At 37.6% G+C, this 14,891-nt stretch overlaps 1 protein-coding gene across 5 annotated transcripts in view; it reads right to left on the bottom strand.

Annotated features, from left to right (window-relative positions):
• SIPA1L1 (signal induced proliferation associated 1 like 1) overlaps positions 1 to 14,891 on the bottom strand; it is a 223,412-nt gene that overhangs the window by 26,050 nt on the left and 182,471 nt on the right. For all 5 annotated transcript variants that reach the window (XM_030482943.1, XM_030482947.1, XM_030482944.1 and 2 more), the window contains 3 exons: positions 9,130 to 9,279; positions 3,987 to 4,111; positions 948 to 1,066 (listed from right to left, as the gene is read on the bottom strand). In XM_030482943.1, the coding sequence (XP_030338803.1) occupies positions 948 to 1,066; positions 3,987 to 4,111; positions 9,130 to 9,279 (394 nt within the window). The remainder of the gene's footprint in view (positions 1 to 947; positions 1,067 to 3,986; positions 4,112 to 9,129; positions 9,280 to 14,891) is intronic.

Here is a 14,891-nt window from a genome sequence, read left to right as displayed (position 1 = left end):
TGGTACTGGGCTTTTTTTAAATAGTAAAGACATGTTGTTATGAATCAAAAGCAACACTGCCAACTGTATTGAAAGAAGAATGCTGGTAAGCAGGAGCAAGTAAGAGGAACCAATTAAAGACTCTCTCACACATAAATAAATGCAACTAATACTTTCAGTATAACCATGCAACACAACTCTGTATTTAGCTGATTATACACATAAATAAAGAAGTGATACAGCTTATTGGGTAATTTAAAGTTCAAAGGGTGTGGGTTTTTTTCATTCTAATTAAATTTGAATATCTCTTGAAAATTATTTATGAATATTTATCTATCTCTCTGTATATAAATCAGGAAGTGAGAGCCTCCAAAAAGGTGTGAATATATAACTCTGCAGAGACAGAAGGACAGAATTTGCCGTTTAGACCTTAAACATGAATAAAACAAGATTGGGTTGGGTTTTTTTCAGCAGGACTCCAGCAGACCTTTCAGACAAAGTTTTTCAACAGTGTGCAAGGTAGGTTATGGAAAGGAAGTAATAGATGAGGAAAATGGGGAAAATACAAACCCAAAAGCAGGAGCACTATTTTGTTTTAAAGAAGCGGCTTTCCAAGTGTTGCATTATAAAATATATTAGTAACTTTAGGTCTCACATGTGAGGCCTAGGAATAGCTGTGTAAACTCCCACTAATCCTCTGCTTATCACAAGCAAACAGACAAGAAGTTGCTGTTCAACTGGCAATAACTAATAAATATTTCAGTAGGCTGTGCTTAGCTGCTGTAAAATTCAGGAAACAAAAGGTCTGCTCTACTACTTCCTCCATGTTCTAGTAGGGAACAAGGCCTGAGGATTTTTTCGTTTCTTTCTTAAGTGACACTAAATATACTTTGAACAACACTTTTGGTATCGAGAACCTTTGGAGCAAAAGCAATACATAAAATAATTACTTTTTCAGGATAACTTACATGACCCTGCTTATTTGGAGACAAGTGAACAACAGGATCCTGTCTCATCAGTCTTCCACTGGGGCTTTCTCTGAAGGATGGTAGTACCTTTGATACTGCTGGGAGATGACATGTTGGTTCTGCAATACAGCACACGACAATGTACTGAAAAGCATACGCAGTGCAACAAGCTACGAAAATGTGTAACCTCATTTTACACTGCCATTTTTCCAGCACTACCCCAAAACTTTGGATACCTAATACGAAATTAATTCCAAATAAAAAATATACATATTGTGACAAAACACAGGTGAGTAAGTGAGGGCTCATTCCTGCCTGGCGTAGAACAGTACAAGTTCATGAAAATCCAGCAGCCACCATCCTGGCTTTTGTTAGAACCACTTGAATGGCATCATGGTATTGGAACAGACTTCCAGGGAAGTGGTGGAATCACCATCCCTGGAAGTGTTCAGAAAACATGTAGATGAAACCCTTAGTGTCATGGTTTAGTGGTGGCCTTGGCAGCCCTGGGGTAAACGTTGTACTTTATGATCTTAAAAGTCTTTCCAACTTAGCTGATGCCCCCATTGTCCAACAGCACTGTATTAGAGCATTAAACCAGCAGAATATTAATTTTCACAGTGTATTGACATTGTATCTTTACATGTACATTGCCTATGGATAACAGACTAAAAAACTATGATGATCCATATTTTGTTAAATCGTGTTCTATGCAAGGCAGGATAATAGCAAAAGTCTACAGTGATCATGTAAATAAACACATTTTCTGCAGTACAACTACTACACATACTTCTTGTCAAAGTTAAGGTGAGTTAAATAAACATTTTCTAACTGAAGAGCCAGCAAAAGATTTGTTGAAATCATAATATTCCCTTAAAATTTGCTGGCTATGAATGTGGAAACTGCATAGGTGTACAAAAGGAACACTAATTAAACAAACCTGACTAAAGTGGACAGAATTCAAGTCACTCATATAGACAATCACAGGAGTCCTCTCTGACAATTAAACTTACTTTTTCCCAGGAGAAAACTATGGAAGCATAGAGGGTGTTCAGACACAGCCCATCAGGTAGGTAATTGCGTTCTCAGAGACCAAGGCCAGTATTTTTAAAAGAAACTCAGTTGTGACTTTTTATTTGAATCTTCTCTCCAGTGGTTATGCAATATTCTGCACTTCTAAAAATGTTGCTTTTAAGTAGAATATGTGCTTATGAACATCAGGTACTTAATATCCATGGTAATTAGCAGTGCTTTCCCCAACACAGCAACAGTTTTGTTCATCCTGACCTGCAGCATTGCTAGCTTTTTTAAAAAGTTTGCTTTCTTTAATATAAAAAAAAATATAGAAAAAAATAAATCAAACTTGAATCCCCCTGGCAAGTGGTAGCAAGCAGTGTTGGTGCACAAAGGTCTTCTGTAGCTAAGAATGGGTCAGAAAGGAGGGAGTGTGTGGATTCACTGTACCTAATGCCTTATTTACCTTGAGACACGTTATCCCAAGTGGAAATGTGTTTATGCGTCATAGAACCAAACTTTCACCTAGATTCACCAGACTGGCAATAAAGACTCCAGTCAAAGATGCAGCTTCCAACTGCGAGTCTATGAATGCAGGACAATACACAAGAGATAAAATACAGGGATTATATGTCAGGTTGCATTTCTCAGCCTTTGCCAAATGCTGGCGCCATCTCTTCTACCACACAATTTTTCCTGTTCTTTTTAGACTTATTTATTTTGCTAATATGGTGGCACCTGACATTGCAGAACAGAACTTGCTGGCAGCTCCACTCAGAGCCAGCACCACCACCCAACTGTTGGTCTGCAAAAGTAATGCTAAGCAAAAGATCAGTTTTACATGTGTTGTTACCATCACACAGTATCAAAACATATGCGATTAAAAATTGTTCTGTCAAAATGAGAAGTGCAGATCAGTATAATCACAGCTTTTCAGTGAGAAGTATGGGGGGAGTTGTGAAGGAGGGACTGACAGATGGCTTCAATAACAAGGCACAAATCACTAAGGTTTTGAAGGTATGTGAATAAAGCACATCTTCAGAACCTGAGGTGTCATTGGCATTAAACTCCTGCTGATCTTACTGAACCTTACTCTGTGTTGAACACTAGTCCATTTACACAGAACAAAAGCTGTGATGCAATAAAACGATGATTTATGTGTGCGTTACAAAAAAGTATGGAATTGTCTAATTATGGTAACAAAGTCAGAAAAATCCAATCTAGCAATCTTGACCATGGTGATCATGCAGGATTCAAGGCTGCTTCTAGACAGGATGTTTCCATTGGTGTCAATCTCACTGGTATCCACTCAACTAAAGCCATAGCTGTAGCAAAAGGTCTATGTGCAAAAACTTCAAATGAAGGCTTAACAATGCAAATTCTTAGTACCCAGCTGTTTTATGTAGTTAATATGTTCCCTCAGCTGACAGCTTAATTGCCAAGTGCAATGAAAATATATACACTGGTGGAGGGCAATTACCAAGCTATAGATTTACTTCACTACTTAAACTTTAATTGGCTTTCTTTTTTTCATTTTGTACATGGTATTTACAGCTTCAATGATCAAACAATCAATTTGCATTCATATAGCACCGTTCAAAAGGGAGCATCACAGGCACTTTAGACAAACTAAGCAAAAATGAAAGTAAGCCAAGCCATTCAGGAGAGCAGGTGAGGTCAAGTAAGTCCTCAGCAGCATGACAAATTAGTAAGTGTGTCTACCCAACTGCTTCTAAAAAGGACAGAGTGTTTCAGGGTAAAAGCATTAACATAGACTTAGTCCCACAATCAAATGAAGAACTGAAATCAGTTCTTCCTCAGGTGATACTCATAGGTCCCAAGGAAACAGACTGCACAAGCTAGTACATGTTCCAGACCTAATTATTCATTCTAATGAAGAAGGTTAACTTTCAAAGACACTGAAAACACAGTGCTTAAGAGGGTTCTTTCCCTGCATGGAGAGGTATTGCCAAAGTCACCTTGTAGTTAGCACCACTTGCTGATAGCAAAGAATTAATTACCTACCCATCTGGTCAGCGATACTATCCTCACTTCTTTGCCAGCTGGGTGTGGATTTGCCGCTACCACCTGTATCTGATTGCGTGTTCTGCCTGTCAATGGAAGCAGGGGATCTACGGCTAATTCCAAACCTGTTGTAACACCCCAAAAAACAAAGCAGATAATGATTTTAAATAGGCATAAATCTCACATAAGGGGTAAAGAGCATTTTCAAGAAGCTAGTGTCAAACAACAGGGCAGACCAATACATAGCACAACTGCTTGAAGGATTTATAATGTGTTCCTGTTGAATTATGTGGCAGCTTTCAGGACCCCTGTAGCATCTTTAATGCATAAGATTACAGTACACATTGATTTATTGTGCATCTTTCATCAAGAACATCTGTTACAGTGCATACAAACAGACCAAAACATTCAGAAATAAAATGATTAGTTTTCATTTACATAGATATTTACACAGAAAGGTGATCAGGCCATTACACAGTTACAGAAAATTTGACCATAATGACTAAAACTTAAAAGTTTGGACATAAGCCGCATAGGGAAATGAGGTGTGTTTATTATGAAAGGATACCAAGGATGGATCCTTTTAACTGGGAAATCACTACCTCAAATTGGTCAAAGCAAGCATCAGAAAGTTTGTTTGGACAATCTCATGGATCTCAGCCACTTTCCTGGGTTCTGAGCAAAAGACTAAGTAAGGTTATACCTAGGTGATGCAGACATATATGCAAACAACATGGACTCATTTGGGACAATATTGCACTGCCAAATATTTTAAGTAAGTGTTTATAAAGTTGACTGTATTAGTCATGGATTCTCAAAACCTGGGGATTATAAATTCTGGAGATTATTAAATTATTTGATCATAAAACAATTAGAGTGGACTACAGCTGTAGGAAAAGACAAGATGTGTATGCCTATTCCTGTAGAAGAAAGCATAGAGAACAAAAGGAAAACTGTGTTCAGTGGGCTTTGTAAATGCTGTTAGATTAGTCAGGTGGATTTTGGAAAGCTCAATAAAGACACAGTAAATTCAAACAGAATAATCTAATGACAAGAAACACACAATCTTTCTGTGCCATACTGAAGTCTATATGCCTTATATACCTAAAAGCCAGTAAGAATTAAATCCATAATACTGTATTACATATAAATCACTTAAGTCTATAAAAATTATAGCTAGATTCAGAACGAACAGGTCAATAATTAAGAATTAGTCAATAATAATGCATTTTTGAGGTGGCTTTTCTTTTCCAATCAGACATACCCTGAAGGAAAAAAACTTGCCAAAACTCTACATGCCTAGAGTAAAACCCAAAAGAATTACAACAGGCTGATATATTTTCTATGTATCAAGGAGTTTCTCTAAACATCTAACGTAAGAACAGAATATAAAATACCCGAACTTTGCTTTCTACCCACACTACTACCTACAGACTGCCCACATGACCTCCACTGTAAAACAGACATCTGCCCAACTGTCAGAACAAGCTCAATGTGGTTACCCCATTTGAAAGTTCATATACTTGTTAAGCCAAATGAACCCACCAAAACAACATCACGACTCAGAATAACAAAATCCCACTCCCATCCTTAAAGACAGCAGCATTACATGTAGCACAATGTTTTGAAATTTGCGCCTTCTAAATTTTACCCAAGCAAGACCCTACTTCCTTTTGTTCACTGCTCCCTGGTATAGCCAACATGAGGTTTGATGAATAAAAAGTAATGAAAACCTGGATATATTTGCTTTCTGAATGCAATCAATTTACACTGAAATTGCACGAAGTGACTAATGCTTCTCTTTTTCTATTCACACAGACTAGGTAGGATTTCACTTAATGACATACTTAACTTAAAGAGGATGAACTCCATGCCAATTCAACACATGCATAAGAAGTCTAAATACAGCATTTCAAAAGCTGATTGATTCTTTAAACACTGATCTGAGGTAATTTTTCAACCTTTTAAGACTTGGGAAGTATTTTGGGAAGAATATCTTTTCATGATAATATAACTAGAAGTTGGTACCTAAAAGAAAAAACCAAAACCCCAAGAAACCTTGGTACGATGAAGTTATGCCATATCAATATTTTACTTTCTATGCATTGCCCTCTTACTAAACCCCACAGTGATCATATGTATAAAAGCAGTCAATTTTGCATTTGGCATAATTTATGATTTTAATTTTTTTTTCAAGATTAGAGGTATAGAACCCACCATATTTCTAATTTTATTTCATTAAAACACTGTTCTATTCATTGAGCAGCAAGAAATATCTTTAGATTGCATTTTTTACATGAAGTGGGCTATTCAAAAGCAGGAATAATAAAGGCATGTGGTGCTAAATTCTATGCTGCTTAAATACATAGCCCATTGAGGTACACAGGAATGAACCTAAAAAGCTTGAAGGAGAAATAAATCTGGAATAAATTGTTTAACCAGACATTTTATATATATGTCATATGAAGAAACCCATGATTTCATTATTTTTGAATTTCATTTTTACATTCTACAATCATGTACTATATATACGTACCTTCAGATAAACACAGAATAAGCAAATGAAACACACATATGTACATCGAGACCAATCTGGATATTCTTGAAGGCAGTGAAGGTTTTGCCTATACCCAGCATAGGATATGGACCAAAAGTCTAGAAGCAGCAGCAGTTACTGCTCTTACCGATGTCTGACAGAGGTTGGACGCACACCCATGCTTCCAGTCATTTAAGTTTCACAAACTTTCCAAATCTGTCATATCATGCAACAAGAGAGAAATACATACACAAATTACGCAGTTGAGATTTCCTGCACTGGGAAGTCTCAGGGACTGGCATACCTAGAGCACACTGGAGCCTCACCTTGGGAAGATTACCTTCAGGATATGGAGTCTGCTAAGCCCCTACTCCAGCCCATCCTTCTCTCCACCATCTTAGCAATTAAATGCCACAATCTCTCCTATTTTAACAACATATGTGGGTTTAATCACTGGCCAGCTCTCCCTGGTACATCAAACCTCACTACAGAGTTGCCCTGAATCTGGTGTCTCAGATGAATCTCAACAGAAGATGCACATGGAACTGCAATGATTTTTTAGTTATGTGACAAATATTAGTTTGCTTATCGAGGCAAGAGAGTTTCCTTCATAATTGCATTTTTCTTTCATAATTACATTTTTCATGCTTTCCATTTAGCCTGGCAGATGATGTTTGCAAAGTCTTGAGTAAATATGATTCATGTGTACAAGGACAGTATGGGAGGCAAAGTACTTTTCCTATAAGAACAGAACATAACAGTCAAGTAATTGGAGTTTAATAAGAGATTTTTCTTCTTTGTAAAAAAGCATCCAATAAGGAGCATGCAAAGTTCATGTATTAATTACTTCTTTCATCATTCCATTTAAACAGTGTCTCCTTGCACCAGATTAAAACTTCAAAACCAGAAAGACTGTATAGACAAGGTTTCTAGGACACATCTCTGGTGAACTTGCAAAATGCTCAAAGAATGCTATAGTGAACATGTGCATATGATTAACTTGAAAGATGGAAAAGGATTGGGATGGGTGCTGGTGTGCTCTGAAGCCAATTCAAAACAAAAAACCCAGCGTGTCTGAAAATCCTGTCCTACTCTAGCAGTTATGGTTGTGATGTCTAAGGACATATGGCAGCAATACCTTTTTTGTAGAGCAAATGACGTGGTTGGAGAAGAGCAGACAAGATACTGGGAGCACAAGCTGCTCTTCAGAATTCAAGGCAACACGTAAGTGCTGCTGGCATGAATGAGCCAGGAAGTAAGCAGTGTGTAAAGAGGTTAAGTGCTTTTTCCAGCTGCAGAGCTCTGGACACACTTCTACTTAGCTTCCTTACAGCAAAGTTTAATGAGTTCAAAGCAAATCTTCTACTGTCTGTGGGACTTAAGCACAAACTTAAATAATGACCTCAACAGGCCCAACAGTCTCATGAATCAAAGCCTTCATAAAGGTGTGCAGCAAAAACAAATGAAAATCTCAAGCTGAGCTACAAGGAGAAGGACAGGGAGGACAAATCTTCAGTGCTCTGAAGCAAGGAGCAGCACTTATTCGAACACATGCCCAGAACAGCATTCTCTGGACTGGCAGTCCTGGGGTAAAGGTTAGACTCGATGATCTTATAGGTCTTTTCCAACCTAGTTGATTCTATGATTCTGTGACACAGAGCACTGTCCTCTTACAGGCACTGAAACATGCAAAAGACAGTGCCTTGTGCCAAGCAGTTCCTGGTATTTAATTTTACAAATAATATATTTTTTTAAATAGGCAAAGAGATACTTCTACTTTATACAAGGTCCAAACCAGAATGAGTTACACACAATGACCCGCAACATAGTCAAGACAACTCGAGAGGGAGGCTTTGCAGTGTGAACCATCAGTAGTTTTGTCCCTTTGTGTTTTCTATAAGAAGCAATTCGGAATGTGGCAGGCAGCTCTCCTGCTGCCAATTATTTTTTTTCCTACTTGGACATACTTGATTTATTGCTCCTTTCAGTGCTCTCTGAAAATGATACAGATTTAATTTCTTACTCTGCAAGTTGCCCCTTACGTTTACATTGGATCACTTCAGACAATTTGAAGATTTCTGGAGAGTTGGAAGTACCTTAAAACAGGATGACTGTGAACATGTGAAAAAGATGCTAGCTGTGGATTAATTAGCAGTTTCTGTGCCTACATAGCTGAAGTCTTAGTTGCACTCAACACTACTTTGCTTCAAGTATTAGAATAGACTGCAAAGTCCCAAACCTATTACCTATTTTATTGTAGAATCCAAACCTGTGAACTGAAGGAATTTACAACATGAAATCAGTACTTTTAATGAAGATTTTTAAGCATATAAAGGTCCCTTTGTATAGTAACTTAAGCAATTGGAGACTAGAATCAGAGAGGGAGGTTAGGTCACAAGGGAAAAGGGGGAGGCAAGGGATTTTTAAAACTTGACATTTTCAAAAAGCATGACAGTGATGTTTGAAAACAATCATGTTTTAATGCGTGTAAACAACAGCTGACAGGAGGCTGTGGAAGCACTCCTTTAGTTTAATGTACATTACAACAAATGGAACAGAGAACAAAAAACTTGCCTAAAAAGAATATGAAAAAAGTCTGGTGCCTACCCTTCTGGCATAGATTTTTGTCTGTATGTGCCCCCACCAGAGCCAGTCTCACTTGAGGATGATAAGTTGCTTGGAGAATTACGGCACTGTTGCGATCTTGCTAAGGCAATGGATGAAACTGTGACATAGACATCAGAACCAGGAGACAACCTGTTCAGAGCAAACCACCAAGTCAAATCAGCAATACTGAAAGGCAGTATCATAATGCAAAACTTGACGGACAACATCATGCAAATTCTTACATCAGCAAAGAATACAGCATCATAGAGACAGTAGAAATGAAGTCAATTGAAGGATCAGACATTTCCCCTTATGAATCTATTGGAAACCATGGAAAAAACAGCTGTGAAAAGCTGGATGCAGAGGAGTAAATGAAGAGGCAAGTGTGGGAGGAAAAACCTGGCACACACTAGGAAAACATCCCAGTTTTAGAAGTCCTGTTTTGTTTTTACAGATTACTTGTAAGGAATAATGAAGTATGACATTTCTCACCCAAATACCAAAGAGAACAAAATATTTCTAATTCTCAAAATAAACTCTTGCCTGAAATTTAAACTAACTGTAGTGAGCTGTCTATGTAAACTTTTCCAAGAGTATCAAGCTTATCTCTATGCCACCAGACTTGTTCAGATTAAATCACACGGACTAAATTTATAAATACCTTAAAATCCCCCCTAGAAACTTAACATTCTAATATCAAACTATCTCAACATACCAGAAATCTGAAAATTCAGACCTGAGTCATATGAAGCCTTCTCCTGTCAGAATAACCATACAGCAAATAAATGGGCTAGAATTGCTACACATGCACCTGGGCAGAATGGCTGAAAGCAGCAGGCTTATACTGTTCAACTCATATATCCTGTTCTGTAGTTGAAGGCTTTGCTTTTTGAGATCATCTTTTGCTTTGCGCAATTTGTTTCCCAAAACCCAACCAAATTCTCTGCTGCAAAGCTAGTTTAGTTCTACTCGGTGGTGACTGAAGCCATTCAGAACTTCAGCAGGGATTTCAGAGTTTAAATGATGCCATCCACGAACACCAAAATCCTACTGTGAAAGCAAACCTTAATCGTGTTGTCTAGGAAAAACAACTTACACAAGTTAAATAGCAATTTAACCTTTATAATTAAAAAATCATATTGATTTCAGTGAAACACACAGTCGTCTCAGTAGACAACTTGCATCTGGGGATTTAGAAGGTCACAGCCTATACACTTACTATCTGTAGAGGAGTGGCAGATTTCAATCAGCTCTCACCACAGTAGTGTAAGGACTTTTAAAGTTCAAAAACTGGTTTGAGAATGAAAAAAAACCAACATTGCACTAATCAATGTTACTTATGACTGTGTATATATCCAAAGAGTGTGTGTGTGTATATATATCTCAAATGCGCACTTGACCCCCTCAGTACTTTGCACAAAAGCAATAAATTAACAAAATCTTAATATGGAAAGAACAGTAGGACTGGACCAAATATCTTGATCATCTAGAATTTCATATAATGCATATGGCTCTCTTTCCCTGACAAGAAAGGAATGATTCAACACCTGACCATCACAAGTATCATACCAAATCCAGTAATTTCTTTCTAGCCTACCAAACTGAATTTAACTTATCTCACATTTATCAAGCAACAATTCTCAAATATTTGATTTCAAAGAACATGGTTCAAGAGTTAGAAACTTGGGAAACCATGTGCTTTCAATAACATTCACTCACTAATACAGGCACACACATTTAAAACTCAGTTATGCTTGCTGAGCAATACACAATTTAAAAGTATGACCTTTTTTCCCCAATACTAAATTAGAATTTATGGCAAGGAAACCAATTACTTCTCAAATAATTTCTGTAAAATGATTTCCTGTTGGAAAATGCTTACATCTTCACTTCAGATTCAGCTATGCCTTTTCTTTACTTCCTATGCCTTGCCAAAAAGTGACAGCACTGTTTAGAGGGAATGTCAAGATTTCAGAACTATGTCATGGAGTTATAACTTTTTTTACATAGACAAAAGTCATCAAGGGCAAACAAAATTGTATTATAAATGTGGTCTGAACAACAGCAATGAACAGTCAGGTAGGACATCCTATTATTTCAAGCAGCAACACATTTTGTTGGTACAATTCACAACAGCACTAAAAAACATCAGTGAAATACGTTTCATTCATTCTATCTGAAACATAAATAAGACAAAAGAACTTTAGAGTAAATTAGTTCAAATTGACTTTTGGAGCTGCTTTGAAATCTATTGAAAGGCACTTCCCAAGACAAAAGTAGTATTGTGTTAGCAGTATGCCCCTGTAGTTAAGATATTCTGTGCTTGTCTTTTATTTATAATTAAAAAACAAACTAAAACAAGCTATTATCCATTTCAAAAGACAGCTTTAAGAAGAAATTCCGAAATGGTTAAGTGCATGAGTCCCATAATTGAATTTAAAAATAGGCCAAGCGTCTATTGCATTAAACAGATACAATTTCACTGCAGTCAACTGAACTGGGATTATACCATGCATGATTTAGTTCTAAGAGATCTAGTTCATCCTGAAAGGACTGGTTGAGTCTTGCCAAGCACGGGAAGAAAATCATCTTTTGTGAAGGCAGTGAGCTGGATGAGCATATGCTTATTTTGTTTAGCATGACAACACAGACATCAAAAGCACCCCTCTTCCTCCTAATGAATTAATTTCCATGTCGTTAGCTGTAATTTTCCTCATGTCTTCAGTATGCATAGATATGTAATATACACATCATAGGAAAAATGTCAGTCTAGCACGCTTTGTGCCTATGGCCTGAGGCAGTCTTTAATTATAAGATCATATACAGGTGCCTTCTTCCTTTAGGACCTCTGTCCCATCCAGTTTTATTTTGTGCTACCACTTCTCCTGCAATTGCTGAACAGCTTGAAAATGGAGGCGGCACAGGCTGGCAGAAGAGAAAAGACAGCTTCATAGTCAAGGCGTTTCAGTGCTGACTTAGCAAATGGAATTCTTGCACTTAACTGCAGCACTCCAATATGACCACTGGCATATTTGTTAAAGAAGATTTTTCATTCATTGTCACTAATTGCAAGTTTCTCAAAGGCCTTATTTGATTCCAAGGCCCCATCCACTTCTGAGCTGAAAACTTACCAAAGCAGCTGAAGTCAACTGAAGCTGTAATTTGAATATATAAAAAATTAACAATGCTGGGCACACTTCCAAATATGAGATGTCCAAAATAAGACACAGCAAATGATTAGAACATAATTTCTCTCTCTACTTTTGTTCTTAATCTGAAGAGGGCCAAAGACATCTCTTCTCACAAGAGTTTTGAAAATTAAACTTAATTAATACCCATGAAGCATTCAGAAACTATAGTAATGGGTGCCACTGTAAAGCTTAGAGGGGAATTAGTAATTGCATCTTTACAGCAGGATTTGAATGCCATCCAGTAAATAAGGGATGGAGTAATGAAGAGGAAAATAAAATATTAAATAGCTCTTCTTTAATGAGCTGCACCCACTGTGTGAACTGAATGAGGCAGATGTCCTCTGTTAAAAGAAATTCTCATAATTTAATCAAAGGAAGCATCAGAAAATACAGTTATGCAAGAGTTCTGAATAAAACTGCTCAGCAAATCTTAATCCTGGCATGCTTACCTTCCACGTGATTGATTTTTGCAGTCCTAATAATACTGCAAGATGTGACAGTTCACTGAAAACACAGAGTTAATGCTCATGCTAAAAGGAAACCAAACCATTCAAAAAGGAAAAAAGAATATCAGCAATTCTGGGGAAGGGGATAGAGAATGAAACAGAAAATGCAATTATGCTGTCATGTTGTACCTTCTCATATACCACACCATATACCTGTTCAAATATTTTCCTTCAATTTGAACATCGCACTTCAGAAAACATGTATCATCACAAGAAAATATATAGAAGCAGGCAATGGGACAACCAGATGTAAAGAACAGCTTCTGTACGAAGAAACACTGAGTAGGCTATATGGCTCCACGGATTATAGAGAACTTAATCGTATCTGCTTCAATCCTTCCAAATGTGAATTATATTGGATCAAGCAAACAGTGATTATTCATTACCCCTCGTGACAAAAGAACAAGTAGTAAACTGATCTATCAAGAGACCCGTTAGCAGGCACCTGGCTGAAGAGATAGCATCCACAGCTGTTAAACACAACAGTGAAACACATCTGGCTTCAGGCAATCTTCAACAGCAGCCAGCCAGGAGATTGGCAGACCTGGCAAGGAGTCTTCCTTTATACTTGTAAGCATTTCTTATGCTTTTCCCTGATCCCTGCTGATGGACTCTCAAACAAGAGACACCAACTCCTGACATGACACAGCCTGGTTCTTCTCAGCTGTTTTTGGCACACAGTAGCTTGGGTTTACAGCCAGGTGTACTATGGAACCTTATTTTCCACTGCTACAGCCAGTTCTAGGTCCTGGTGCTGACAGGGAATGTATAATATAAAATCTCATGTTAGTACATGCTTTGAAGAATGTTATGAAAACTTCAAAATAGCTAACCCTCAAACCCTATGAGTAGGCAACGTGTATGCTACAATGCTCACTTGACAGGTAGCAAAATGAGCACTGACGCTTGTTTGTGTTAGGAAAAATGTCACTGATGCAAACTAAGCGGCAGCAGATTAGGATTTTTATATAGTATCAGGACAGTTTAAACTAGAATCTATCTGCAGGAATTAACCTATAAACTATTACTGGTGCAGTTACTGTCACTGACTACCCACAGCCATTGCTCAAAGAATTATGAAGTTCTAGGGCTGTGCTCCAAAGTTCTCAATGAGGACTTACATACTGTGGGATTTTGCAGCCAATGCTTGACTGCAGTTATGCCATAAATCAGTTTTCCATTTGGTTTAAAATATTTACTGTGCTTGGAAACTTTCTAGTTAGAGCCTTGAGCTTTCATCTGGAACAGTACCGAACTGCACACTGAAGCACACAAGTCCAGCTGCATGCTTTGCTCACTGGTTTTCACATTTCTCAAATGTTTGTTGAATCAAGTTTTAGTTAAGACTAGTTCCAGTGTAAGTTAATTGAGAAGAGATTATCATCTAACACTAGCTCATCTCCTTTGCCTGCATTTTTTTCTTAATGAGGTCTAGAAACCAAGTGTACTCAATAAAAACTGACAATTGAGACAGGGTGGGAGAATGCAATCAAGCTCTAAAATTACATCTTCTCCAATAACATTAACTCTGGCATACCCTGCCTGTGGTTTATTGTTGCTTTCCTTTATGTATCACCTTGATATTTATTCTGGGTTATAGCCTATATTGTGTCCCATGTGGACTAATTAATGCTGTGAAAGAAGCCATAATTCAGAATTTATTGCATTTATATTATTAGACTTTTCATTCTCAATGTTGCAGTAACATTAGAGATTTAAGATCAATAAAGTTTCAGGTTATTTCTCCTGCCTACAAATATGTACACCAATCATGAATACATTCACGGAGCCAGGCTACCATGAGGAACAGGGAGAATTTAAGCATAAATGAGTAAGATACATGAAGATACTGTCCTGGGCCTTGAGAAACAAGTCTTGTGGTGACACGGCACCCCGGAAAGAACTGAGTCAGACAATGGGACTAATTTCCGGAACAACCTTATAGGCACTTGGGCCAAAGCGCATGGCATTTGAGTGAGTATATCACATGCCCTATCATGCACCAGCTTATTGTACGTGGAGGGGCAGGAGAAGTCACACAACCAGGATCTTGGTTTTGCTGATA

This window comes from Strigops habroptila, chromosome 4 (genome assembly GCF_004027225.2).
Source record: "Strigops habroptila isolate Jane chromosome 4, bStrHab1.2.pri, whole genome shotgun sequence".
NCBI classification, from domain to species: Eukaryota; Metazoa; Chordata; class Aves; order Psittaciformes; family Psittacidae; genus Strigops; species Strigops habroptila.
The sequence above is the reverse complement of the archived record's forward strand: the minus strand, read 5'-3'. Positions and strand labels throughout refer to the sequence as shown.